Source organism: Cryptomeria japonica, chromosome 1, assembly GCF_030272615.1.
Source record: "Cryptomeria japonica chromosome 1, Sugi_1.0, whole genome shotgun sequence".
NCBI classification, from domain to species: domain Eukaryota; kingdom Viridiplantae; phylum Streptophyta; class Pinopsida; order Cupressales; family Cupressaceae; genus Cryptomeria; species Cryptomeria japonica.
In genome coordinates this window covers 251,070,799-251,084,615 of record NC_081405.1, presented here as the reverse complement: position 1 = coordinate 251,084,615, position 13,817 = coordinate 251,070,799, and the positions used below count along the sequence as shown (strand labels likewise).

Here is a 13,817-nt window from a genome sequence, read left to right as displayed (position 1 = left end):
GAATGGACATAGATGAGGTTGTTAAGCATTTAACTTGATATGCGCCAAGTACAATTCTATAATTGAATTTAGAAAGAAATTTATCATATTGTGTAGTATTTTGACAATATTTTATAAAATTGATTGTGCAAGCTTTTTTATTCATCAATATTTTATATAATATGATCCATTATGAACATAGTTAGAAAAGAGAAATTTCATGTCTCTCAATTATGTAGCATTATCAAACATACATAATGAGTGAGAAATGCCAACTATTTCATTACCTAGGAAATCTTAGAAATGAAGATAAAGAAAGTACTTTGAAACAAGACTTTCATGGATGTAATTTATAAAGATTATTAAAGATAAATAAGTTAGTTTATAAGATGTACATAATTATTTATTCAATTATAAATCATGTCAATCTACTTCATTTTATTTAAATATCAATACATATTTAACCAAATAATAATAAATTAAAAATATATTTACTTTTAAGATTGTTTTTACTTTCCTTCTGATATTTGTAAAACTTAAAGAACAGTTTAAATAAAATGAAACCGTTTTCATACAAACTAGACCCAAATTTTATAAGAAATGCCTGCTTTAGAAACCCCATTCAATGGGAGAACGTAATTAATAATGCAAGGGTTTTAGGGTCCAAATCATGAACAGAAAATGAGAAAATAAATGCTGAATGATTAATAAGAAATTTATTTTGGAAAACTGAAGACCAAATAATTTTCTTCCCTCGGATATTCTTAAAAATTTGTCCTGTATTGACTTGTATTGATTTCATGGAAAGCTTAAAAATCGCATTCTAAATTTTGACTCATTTAGATAAGATTCATCGTTATTCCACAAACATTCCAAAGTCACAAATCAAAGCTTAAAATTCCTCAAAATTTGGAGATTCTATTGATTCCCACTTACATGAAGGAGGAATTTGGAGAGTATTGATTCTCACTGCCTTGCCTCCCTCCAGATTATACTCACTCCTTAGGAAACGGGCTGATTGCTCGAAAAATTCAGAATGGGCTTACTTACAGTCAGAGTGATCCAATTGGCGTGTATTGTTGTAGCATTTCAGACACGATGCATTGAAGCAGTTAACAAAGATGGAGCGGTTCTACTTTCTCTTCTCAACATGTTCACTGCACCTCCCAACATTTTCAGAAGTTGGAACTCCTCCGACAACTACCCCTGCCACTGGAAAGGGGTCGCCTGCCATCCTCGTCACACGGTGAGTGCACTTGATCTTTCTCAAGCCCAACTCTCTGGAACGCTGTCTTCAGCCATCTGTGGTTTACACAATTTGAAAGAGCTGGACTTGAGCTTTAACAATCTCTCGGGGGCCATTCCTCCTGAGCTAGGAAATTGTACAGAGCTAGAACATTTAGATCTCTCAAACAATTGTCTCCACGGGCAAATTCCTAGCCAACTAGGTAGCATAAAAAATCTAAGAACTTTATCGCTCTATGGCAATTTCCTCAACGGAAGCATTCCGCTCTCCATTTTTGGGCTTCCCCTGCTCGATGTGCTTTATTTGTCTACCAATAATTTGACCGGAGAGATCCCGTCAAATGTAGGGAATGTCACCCAACTATCCAAATTATGGTTGGGAGAAAATTCCTTAGTTGGAGAGATACCCTCCTCCATTGCCAATTGTGAGCATCTAACAGAGGTTTTTCTTCAAAGGAATCGGCTAGTTGGGGAGTTGCCACAATCTCTGGGCCGGCTTTCAAAATTACAAAAACTGTATCTTACTTCCAATAAGCTTGGAGGTCACATACCCAAATCACTTGGTGACTGCACAAATCTCATTGAAGTTGAATTGTCCAACAATTCTTTGAGGGGAGAAATACCATGGGAATTCGCCAAGTGCAGCAATCTCACCATGATTTGTGCCACCCAGAATCAGCTTACAGGGCCCATTCCAGCCTCTCTTGGATCTCTGCACCGCTTGGCCCAGCTTTATTTGAACCAGAATTTCCTCTCTGGCGGCATCCCAGCAGAACTTGGGAATTGCAGTCTTCTGAAGGAGCTCAGCTTACATTCAAACAAACTTGACGGGTTCATTCCGCCCGAGTTGGGTCGACTGGGGCGTTTACAAATTTTGTTCTTATCCGACAATTCATTCCATGGCCCAATTCCTCCCCAGCTTTTCAAGGCAAGGAGCCTACGGGAACTGTATCTCTACAACAACAGTCTCACGGGAAGAATATCCCCAAAAATTTGTGATCTTATGCAGTTGCAAAAATTATATTTGCAGGCTAACCAGCTATCAGGCTCAATACCTTCAGAATTGGGTGCCAAGAACAAGTTCAGAGGAATTGATCTAACGGGGAACCGGCTCACAGGGACAATACCTCCAACTCTTTGCTCTTCCGGAAGTTTAGATCTTCTAGTCGTGGGACATAATCAGTTGGAAGGGAACCTTCCTCCAGAGATTGGTCGATGCCGGAGCTTGAGGCGAGTGATACTGAGCCACAATAATCTTACAGGAGTTATTCCTTCAGATTTTCTGGGCTCCAATTCTATCATTGATTTTCTAGACATGAGTAATAATAAGTTGCAAGGAAAAATACCAAGGAGCCTTGGTCACTGTAAAAATCTGAGCTCCATAGACCTGTCCATGAATCAACTGAATGATAGCCTTCCTGCAGAATTAGGACAACTCTCCAAGCTACAGAAGTTGAACCTCTCCTCCAATGCTCTGACTGGTCCGCTTCCTCAGGAGCTAGGTAAAACTTCTCTCTTGTTTTCGCTGGACTTGAGTTTTAATTCATTCAATGGTTCTCTGCCGGACCAATTAGCCAGTCTACGGAAATTGCAGAATCTAGTTTTAGAAGGCAACCGTTTCGGCGGAAGCATTCCAGCTTGGTTGTCCGATTTGGGACAATTACTGCAACTAAATTTGGGGCAAAATCAATTCCAAGGTCAAATTCCATCATCACTAGGAAATCTAGGAAATCTAGATATTAGTTTAAATTTAGGCAATAACAGATTGACTGGAAAAATTCCAGAGGCCCTAGGAAATCTAAATAAACTAGAGAAAATGGATTTGTCATCCAACAACCTGTCCGGCATCATTCCATCTGAACTTGACAGTCTTTCGTCCCTCGAGTCAATCAACATCTCCAATAATCAGCTCAAGGGATGCCTACCCAAGTCATGGTTGAAGCTAGGCAATTCGTCTTCAGTTTCATTCGCTGGCAATCCAGATCTGTGTGCAAGAGAGAACCAGGGGAGTTTCTGTAAATGCAGGGGGGATTTTCCTCTCATTACTAAAGAAAGCAAAGGTCTGGATGAAGCCTATATAGTCCTAATTGTGATTGGAGCAGTTATGCTCTCTTGTTTCCTAGGAGCTGTGATTTCATGGAGACTTCAATCCCCCAAATCTGGTGAAGAAGTGCCAGCCGGACTACAAGAAATATTTCAATTAACGGAAAATCTAAGTGACAAGTATGTAATCGGTAAAGGGGGCAAAGGGGTTGTTTACAGAGTGGAGCTACCTTCCGGTCAACGGTTCGCTTTGAAGACGATACAGTTAAATCCTAAACACAAAGAGGAGCGGAGCATAAGAAGGGAGTTCAAAACAGCCGGGCAAATCCGTCACAGGAATCTGGTCAAACTGTTTGAATTATGGCAAATGAAAGATCACGGGTTCATTCTATACGAGTACATGTCCAACGGGAGTCTGAATGATGTGTTGCACGAGATGAAACCCCCTCAAGTTTTAGGATGGGATATCCGTTACAAGATTGCTATTGGTACAGCTCATGCGCTATCATACCTTCACCATGACTGCAAGCCGGGTATTGTACACGGTGATATCAAGCCCTGCAATATACTGCTGGATTCAGATATGGAACCCCATATTTCTGATTTCGGGATTGCTCAACTCATGGACGGGTCACTCACTGCTGATTCTTCCTCATTAATAGGTACTTTGGGCTACATTGCACCTGGTAAGAGGATGTCTATATTAGTTTTGCTGTGCTATATTTTTTGCTTTGCTTTCTCTGGCTTGGATTTTTATGGGCTTTTGCTGCAGAACGTGGACAGTCAATGAGAATGACGGAGAAGATGGATGTTTACAGTTATGGCGTGATGTTGTTGGAATTGATAACGAGGAAAAAGGCAGTGGATTCGAGTTTTGCAGAGGGGATGGAGATTGTGAGATGGGTAAAATCATACAGTGGAAGGGAATATGTAGTCATTGATGAAGGGCTTGGAGACGAAGCGACAGAATCAGCCGTGAAAGGAGACATGGTGGGCATGGTTAGAATTGGCCTGAAATGTACAGAGGATAATGCAAAGAACAGGCCCTCAATGAGAGAAGTGGTGGAGATGTTGAGAGCAATTAGGCCCCAGAAAGACTTTTTAAATTCAGAGTTGGGTTTGGCAATGTCTAAGTAGTGTGTCGCAAACATAGTGCAGCATTGATTTTGATTTTAACGGGTTTAGGAGTGTTTACTATTGTAAATTGTTTGTGTATGCTTTTGGATTTGATTGTGTGAGTTTTTTATAATGTTTGGGATGATTGTAGATTGTGTATGGAGCTGAGCTTTTATTATTGTACTTTTATTTGCTTTTATTATTTGCAGTTGTAATTGCTGAGATATAATTACACAGCAATAATTAGAATATTTGAATTATGTTTTGATTGTATGAATATTAGTATATCTATTTTTAAAATGTCTATCTTTTAGTATACAATTCTAACTGTGTATGTGCGTATCAGCTGCCATTAAAGATTGCAGTCTCCATAAACATCGACAGCATCAACTTCAAGAAGTTGAAGGAAAAAATGCTGATCTATTTGATTACCTAATATTATAATACTCATTGTAGTGAAAAAGGTGTGTATGGAGCCCCATATCAACCAAACATAAATGTACAGGTGATTAAAGAATATGGCAACATAAACATTGGCCGGGAGCAAAACAATTTTGCTCTTAATTGATACAGTAACGATAATCTATAGGTGTTATCAATTTCTGGCTTATAGAGCACTAATTAAATAATTCAACACATTTAAGAGTTTCACAGAATACTACAAGTCTAAGTCACCGATCAGGAAGATATGCATGAAGCACACACGAACATGCACATAAATTTTTTAGTAGTAATAAAAATAGTGACATCGATTGGTTTGAAAAGAGAAAAGTTTTGCATTAAACACTTGCAAGTTTGAGAGTACGATTGAAAATATCATAAGCCAAAAAATATCATGGGTGAAAATATCATAAGCCAAAAAATCATGGTTTTCAATCAATATAAACTAGAATATGATCTTTATATTGTTATTGCACATTTTAGATCTAGTCTAGATTTACTACTGAAGTGAAGTTGTACTTACGTTATCATTGCAGTAAGACAACTAGAAGTTGATTTACCATGGACTACTCACGGTGTTCTTACCATTCTTGTTGCTATCTTCACTTCTACCTCTAATTTGATCGAGATTCTCTCTGTTGTATATACTAAACTCCTTCTAAAGAAATGGTAAAGCAAATATTGATGCAGCATATGCTTGACCTCTCTTAATTAACACACTCTAAGCATTGATGGTTAAGTGGCCAGGGTTTGTGGGACCCAATTTAAGCTTCCTTCTCATTCCATTTTTATTTTTATTTTTATTTTTATTTTGATGCAGTGCTCTTTATCCCACATCGGTTGGGGAGAAATAGATGGAGTTCAAGAGAGTGATTTTAGACAATAATAAGTTTTATTTGAGATATGTAAATTGGATGTTGTCATTTTGTTTGCAAGTCATGGTTGTGCAATTAATAAGTTTAATATAATAATAACTATTCAATAATTGTTTTTGGTTTTCATGTTATAATATAATTATAATAATAATAATAACAAGGGTCACATAGTGGTTAGTACTTGTCTTGTTAATTTGTATAGTTGAAATAGTAATTTATTAATTTTTGTGAATAACACATTAATAACTATATTTTAATTATGGTATGTGAAGGTTTTGCTGATGAAGAAAATATGTAATTACATCTTAGCCACATTAACTCTAATCATAATATTAACCATAACCTTAATACTAATTAAACCCTAACCCTATAATCCCATTTTAAATCTTAGGAACACCAAAGATAATATAATTAACAATTTTCTATTGTAATAATTAAAATTACATTGTTATTAATATATCATTTTATATTATTATTAGTATATTATCATTTTTATATTATTAAAAATAGTTAGTATATTGTTACTTTAATTTGTATTATTATATTATTATGAAAATATAAATATTAAAAAAAAAATTTCCTTCATAATTTTCTCTTAAATATACATGTTGAAGATAAATTAAAAAATATGTCAAAATATATTATATTGTAAAAATTTAATGTTATTTATAATGTCAAATGTAAATTAAAAATAAGACTTTTAATGAATAATAATAATAATAGCAAACTTAAAAACATCACTCAATCAAACAATTAATAGTTTTATTAATATATAAATAATAAACAATTAATAATTTTGAATAAAGCAAATCTTATTAAATATTAAAATCAATCTACATTCCAAATACTTTTTTTATAAATTCTTGTTTATAATATATTTTTTTTAAAGTGACAAATAACTAAATAAAATTAATGATAAAATATATACACATTTTAATTGTTCTTTGGTAGTTCTCTGCCACTAAATCCATTTATTTTGGATTTCCTAAAAATTTGCTCTATAACAGCTAAATCGTATTTAGCCAATAAGTGTATAGAAAAATAATTTTTGTAATTTATAATGTTAAAAATTGTACAACTAGGCTTTGATAAATAAAAAGATTGAAAAAATTAAAAGTTAAAACTTGTTTGTGATTGGTTCGCAATAACTTTTTTAATAACTAGTTAGCTAGAAAAACAAAAAACTCATTACAATATTATTGCCTAACGACAAGTACTAATAATAAGTATTATCTTTTATTAATATAAAAATATCTTAATACATCAATCTAAAATAAATGGTTTACTTATATCATTAATATATAAGTGTATCAATAGTTTCAAATTTTACTAATTGATCATACAGTGCATCGATCTAATTGAGTTATGATTTCCATGGCCTTAATTTCTCCTCTTTAGAGCACATGACATTTGATTTTCAAAAATAGCAGAGGGACCCTTTTTCGAGGTATTCTATGTGGAGGACTCATAGAAAATCAAAGTGATAAAATGGAAGAATTTTAAAAATTCTTTGCCAGTTTGTGGTGCGTCCAAGGTTCAAAACAACGATTCCCTATGTTCTCTCCCCAAATACTTCTTTTCTTTGCCATTTTGTGGTGCATCCAAGGTTCAAAATGAAGATTCCCTATGTTCTCTCCCCAAATACTTCTTTTCTTTGCCAGTTTGTGGTGTGTCCAAGGTTCAAAATGAAGATTCCCTATGTTCTCTCCCCAAATACTTCTTTTCTTTGCTAGTCTGTGGTGCGTCCAAGGTTCAAAATGAAGATTCCCTATGTTCTCTCCCCAAATACTTCTTTTCTTTGCCAGTTTATGGTGCGTCCAAGGTTAAAAATGAAGATTCCCTATGTTCTCTCCCCAAATACTTCTTGGTTCAAAAGCAAGGGCCTCGCAAAAGTTTCCACATAGAAGTTGCACGAAGGACTAGAGAAAGAATAAAGAAGAGTCCTCGCAAAATTCTACCTATCACACCATGTGTTTTGCTCATTTATGTGAATGTTTTTCAAATAATGTTCTCATCGAAAATAAGACACTGGAAGGTTCATGGAATTCTGAGTTCAAACCAAGAGATATTGCCCAAAAAATTGTCAAGATGCCACATCTCTTAAACACGTAAGAGCCCTTTATGTCTATGTTTAAAGACTTTTAGAAGAATAAGCAAAAAAAAATGCCACTTTTCAACCAAGCGGAGAGTCTGAAAGTCTTTAATTCGAAAGGGGAATAAGGAAATGCTATTGAATGATGGAAACAAGAAAGAACCTAGACACTTTGTGAGTCCAAAATAGAATCAGTCACCAAATTTTAAAGAATTTGCATGCCTAGACTATTTTTCTTCAAAAGATGGGAAATCTAGGTGGTGCTCATGCCTAGAACCAAGGAGAGCAAATAATGCAAAAAATCTTCATGGAATAATAATTGTAATGGTAGTTTTGTACGGAGAAGGCAGAGAAAAAACGGAAGGTGAATTGTTTTTGAAATTTTAGCTCATCTTGTTTGTACCCCCACACAAAGGGCATTAGGAAGATCACAAAGATCTACTATAAAAGAAAACAAATGTTGCAATGAAATTAACAATGCCACATTTATATCAGGGCCCCTCTAGATGACAGACTTATTGGACAGACTCCCAGATGCCCTCGAGTGCTCAGGGAAAGAAGAATCGGGCTTTTCAAAGGCATTCCTGGCTAGGTTCTCAAACAACTCTTCCCCCACAAAGAAAAGCCCTCCCTCGCTGGTTTGGCAATGCTCAAAATGTAAGCTCTCGAACACACTTAAGCTTAGACTCTTGGGCCAAGAAAGTGGCAACAAGCCCAAATAACATCCCAATCTTAGCTAGGGTTCAGAAATGCTCTTCATCCAAGGCACCTTTGGTCTACAATCATGATGATTGCCAAAATATGCAAGCTTGCCCTTTGGCTGCACCCACCCTGTCTTTCAGGGGCACCAAGGTATTGGGTTTTAAAAAACCATTTTCTCATCAACCGACTCCTAACTTTGTTTGTAAGGATTAGAAATGAAGTGGGAAATCCATGGGTAGCAAAATTTTTGTTCTACCTTTGGAATCAATGAACCCCATGATTGCCAGACTCAACAAAAATGCCTTTTTTGCACAATGGTGTGGTATAGGTGGGAATAGAAAAAATATAATCTCATGGTGGATGTCTTCATTTCCAGGCTTAATCTCAACCAAACAACTTCAGAATGATTTCTTTCTTCTAGAATGTGTTGATTTGTCTCTAAAGAAAGCAATCACGGAAGGTTGTCCTTTGTTCTTCCAAGGGTCGACATTCCACTTTATAGATTGGAAACCAGGCTTTGACCCGGCGAAACATAGATTTGAGAGATCCCTTGTCTGGTTATCTTTAGTGGGCCTCCCATCTAAGTTTTGGTGCCCGAAGGCTTTGCTGAAAATAGGTGATGCTTTAGGATCCCTAGTGGGTATTGAGGCAATTTTTTTGAAAGGCCTCAAAGGAGATGTAGCAAATATCTATGTGGAGATTGACCTTAAAAAAGGCTTCTATAGCGACTTAGAAATCATTTCAGAAATGGGCAGATGGAAACAGAGGGTGAGAAGGATGGGAAATGAAATCCCTAGCAAATGTATCCTTTGAAACCAAATAGTCAAAAATAGTTCAGTGGTAGCTTCAATGGGTGCTATCCACCTCACACACCAGCCTGAAGAGCGAACTACTACTGAGCAAGAAGGTTAGAAGTTGGTCAGGGGTCAGGAAAATCCATTGGCACCAACTACAATGGTTGCAGATCAGACATGCAAGAATGCTATTCAGCAGCTTCAAGATAGAGCTCATGTTTCTACACTTGTGTCTTCAGCTCCTCTAGACCCACAACTTCTTCACACTCCTAGATCAAATCATCTTCCTAAAGGGACACAAGGTGAGTTGACACATTGTAGTACAGGTATGGTCTCTCCGTCTTTTCTTCCTTCTCCTTTTAGTTGTCCTCCTCTTATACTCTCCCCGATTGTTAAGATGCAGTCTCAAAAAGTTGTTAGAAGTCTGTTTGGTAAAAAAAAAACTCCTTAACTTACCAGAGGAGCTTTTAACATCTTCTCCCTTCCTCCTGTTAAGGTCCCAAAAAAGAAAAATAGTTTAAGGTGAAATAAGCAAAAAGGATCCCTACAGCAAATAAAGCCCAGCAAAAAACCTATGCAAATTGCTAAAATCCTGCAGGAAGAGGATGTCATTGAAAATTATCTTAAAGCTGATATGGAAGAGAACCAAGAGCCTCTTCTATCTGATGGTAAGATTTACTCTTCCTTAGATTTACCCACCACGGAATAGTTTCCTAATCTACCGGTGGAGAATCCAATTCCATTCATGTTGTCTCCATCTTTAGCTCCTCAAGACCTGGGTTCTTCTTTAGACCAGAATGCTAAGAAACTTCTTCAGGATCTTATGGTTCAGGATGAAGATCTGGATATAATTTTAGATACCCCCCTAGCAGTCCTGTACTCTCACGTTAAAGAAAAAAGGAAACTAGGCCTGCATCAAAACCATGAGGGATTGGAGAAACCAGACTTTGGCTCTTCCCCTCCTAAGAAGGGTCGCAAATCCCTCATTGAAGACAAATATTTAGATGGTGTTGCGGAGAGTCAATCAAAACTCCAAGATCTATGGAAAGTAGGGAAGGGGAATCCCCTTCCTGAACAACAATGAAAATTTTATCTTGGAATGTACAAACAAAGGGTGATCAAAAGAAAGATCCTTTTGGTCAGTGCAAACATCATTTTTTTGCAAGAAACTAAACTGGAAAGTAAGCAAGCAATCACATTTGGAAGTGGAATTAGCCCCCTATTTCATATGTCTTTGCAAGTGACAGTGGCTTCAAAAGGAGCTTCAGGAGGCTTAATGATAATCTGGAAGCCTTCCCAAGTTAAATTCGAGGGTATTGCTTCAAATAGAAACTAGATTCTGGCTAAAGTTTCCCATCTTCGGTCTAATACAATCTTCTTTGTAATAAACACTTATGCCCCAGTTTCCCCACTCAAAAAATGACTCTTATGGTCTTCCTTAGATGAAGTCTTGTCCTCATTAACTGAGGAACAACTTTTTATAGGAGGAGACTTCAATGCTATTAGAAGAGCTTCTGATAAAAAGGGAGGATTAATCCGCTTAGGTGGATCTCAGCAGGACTTCAATGACTGGATTGATAGGAATGGTCTCTTGGAAATAGACTCAAGTGATTTGTTCACTTGGACAAACGAAAGGAAAGGATTTAGCAACATAGCGGAAAAAATAGATAGATTCTTTTGGCAAGGAGATCTAAGGCTCTTTTCATTCTCCCCCTCCTGTTCTGTTATCCCTTGCTCAGGATCAGATCATTATCCCATCTTGTTGTCTTTGCTTGGCAGTAAGGATAGCTGCAGAGCCCCATTTAGGTTTGAGAACATGTGGATGAAAGATCCAAACTTTCTCACTTTGATAGAAAACTAGTGGAAGGAAGCATTGTTTGAAGGCTCAAAACTCTTTTGCTTTATTGCTAAACTGAAAATTGTAAAGCAGAAATTGCTTCAATGGAACTCACAGCGTTTCAAAAACATCTTTTCAACAAAAATATTGATAGAAGAAAGAATGGCAACACTAAATGATAAGATCATCTTGGAGGGAATGGACTGGGAATCCTTTCATCAAGAAAAGAAGCTTCTCTTGGAGTATGAGGATATTTTATCTAAAGAAGAAATCTTCTGGAAATAGAAATCTAGAGAGAATTGGCTTAGAATGGGAGACAAAAATACCAAATTTTTTCATAATGTAACAAAGAGTAGAAGGGGTAAGAATTGGATATCAAAACTAGAGTCTAAGGATAATCAAGTCACAGAGGACCCTGATGAGATTAAGAAAGAAATCACCACTTTCTTCTTTAATCTTTTAAATAACCTGGATGGATCCCAATTGTCTAAGCAAAAAAAGATGCTGGAAGTGATCCCCAAGATTATCACAGATGAGCATAATCAAAATCTTAATTAGAGAATTAAGCCAGACGAAGTTTTTCAAGCCCTTAATCAACTTCCCTCGGGTAAAGCTCCTGGCCCAAATGGTTTTCCTGCGGATTTCTTCAAGAAGTGTTTGCATATTTTAGGTCAAGATCTTGCAGAAGCTTTGGAATGCTCAAGAAGATTAGGAAGAACTCTTAAGGAAGTAAACAACATGTTTATTTCCCTCATCCCAAAGAAGGAGAATGCATTAAATCTGGGAGATTTCAGACCCATTTCTCTATGTTATATAGTTTATAAAATCCTTTCAAAAGTCATGACGAACAGAATGAAGCCCCTCATGGAATCTATTATATCAGAAGAACAGATAGATTTTGTATCAGGCCGCTCAATTCTTGATGGGGCAATAATAGCGCAAGAAGCAATCCACACTCTTCAAAGCACAAAAAGACCAGGTATGATCATTAAAATAGATATATCAAAAGCTTATGATAGTGTAGATTGGCGCTTCCTTTGCAAGGTTATGCAAGCTTTTGGCTTTGCAAAACATTGAATTGACTGGGTGTTTGAATGCATCTCCACTCCTAAATTTTCAATCCTAGTAAATGGAAAGCCAGTACGTTTCTTCTCCTCTTCAAGGGGAATCAGACAAGGAGATCCTATCTCTCCTTTTCTCTATATAATAATGGGGGAGGTATTGGGAAGGATAATTAAACTAAGCCATCTGAATAATTTTTTAGAAAGAATCAAAGTAATTAGAAACTTTGCAGTCACTCACCAGCAATTTGCAGATGATAATCTCCTTTTGGGGGCAGAAAAAACCAAAGAAGCAACCCACCTAAAATAGATATTAGAAATCTATGGGAAAGCTTCAGGCCAAATAAGAAACAAGGATAAGTCGAAGGTCTATTTCTTCTTTACCTCTAAACTTTTGCAGTCTAAAATACTTAGAATACTAGATTGTAGTGAAGGTTCTCTCCCTTGTATCCATTTGGGCATTCCAATTGATCAAGGTGTGAGGAATACTAAATCTTGGGATCCTTTAAAGCTACAAGTGGAAAAGACCTCAAATTCTTGGAAAGGAAAATGACTGTCTTGGGCGGGAAAACTAGTGATGATTCAAGCAGTGGTCTCGACTCTTCCCATTTATCTATTATCCATCCTATCCCTCTCAGCAAGTGCCAATGCCTTTTTAATTAAGAAGATGAGAAACTTTTTTTGGCAAAATACTGAGGAAAAACATAAAATAGCCCTAATTGCATGGGAATAAATAATCAAGCCTAAAATCCTAGGGGGTTTAGGCATTAAGGATCTTAAACTGCAAAACAAAGTTTTAGGGGCCAAACTTGTATGGAAGTTCATAAAGAATCCCAACATTACATGGGTCAGAATGCTGGCAACCAAGTATTTACCAAATCAAGATCCTCTCAATCTCCTAAGAACAGGCATATTCCCCAAGGGATCGAGAACTTGGAATTTTATTATCTCTTGTAGAAATTTGATTTCAGAACAGATCACATGGGACATTCATGATGGATTATCAAGTTTTTTGGGGGAGGATCCTTGGGGAGGCTACCCATCTATTGCGAGCTCCCTTAACATACCTATAATAGAGAACTGGCTTAAGCATCACTAGTGTGTCCGAGTGAGAGATTATTTGATTGAGGATGGCCCACCCAATTCTCAAAGTTGGACATGGAAATCATTGGAAGGAGTACCAACCTCAGGGGAAGAATTAGATCAACTTTCAGAGCTCCTAAAAGCAAGAAATATCAATCCGAGAAGAGGGAAAGATTCTTTAATGTGGGCATCTTCTAAAATAGGGTAGTACAATCCTAAAGATGGCTATAGAGTGCTAGTTAGCAATACTAATTAGGATCAACAGGATATTTTGAAGAAGTTGTTTTGGAGTTCCAAGGTCATTCCTAAGGCAAGGATTTTTGCATGGCTAGCCTATCAAAGGAATATCTTAATTGCAGAAAAGCTCACAAAAATGGGGTATGAAGGACCTTCTAGGTGCATTATGTGTAAGGCTCAGGCAGAGATAGTGGATCATCTCCTGCTGAACTGCCCCTTTGCGTCCAAATGTTGGTGATGGCTCTGTGCTAAACTTGGGTTGATCACAGATCTGCCAAATGACATTAAATCCCTTTTTCAACGCTGGCCTCT

The 13,817-nt window shown here is 36.7% G+C and overlaps 1 protein-coding gene across 1 annotated transcript; it reads left to right on the top strand.

Moving 5' to 3' along the window:
* Window positions 1-1,015: 1,015 nt before the first annotated feature.
* Window positions 1,016-4,566, top strand: LOC131053678 (receptor-like protein kinase). Its single transcript, XM_057988280.2, has 2 exons — window positions 1,016-3,953; window positions 4,040-4,566. The coding sequence occupies exons 1-2, from the start codon at window positions 1,016-1,018 to the stop codon at window positions 4,402-4,404; spliced, it is 3,303 nt and encodes a 1,100-aa protein (XP_057844263.2). The 3' UTR covers window positions 4,405-4,566.
* Window positions 4,567-13,817: the final 9,251 nt, after the last annotated feature.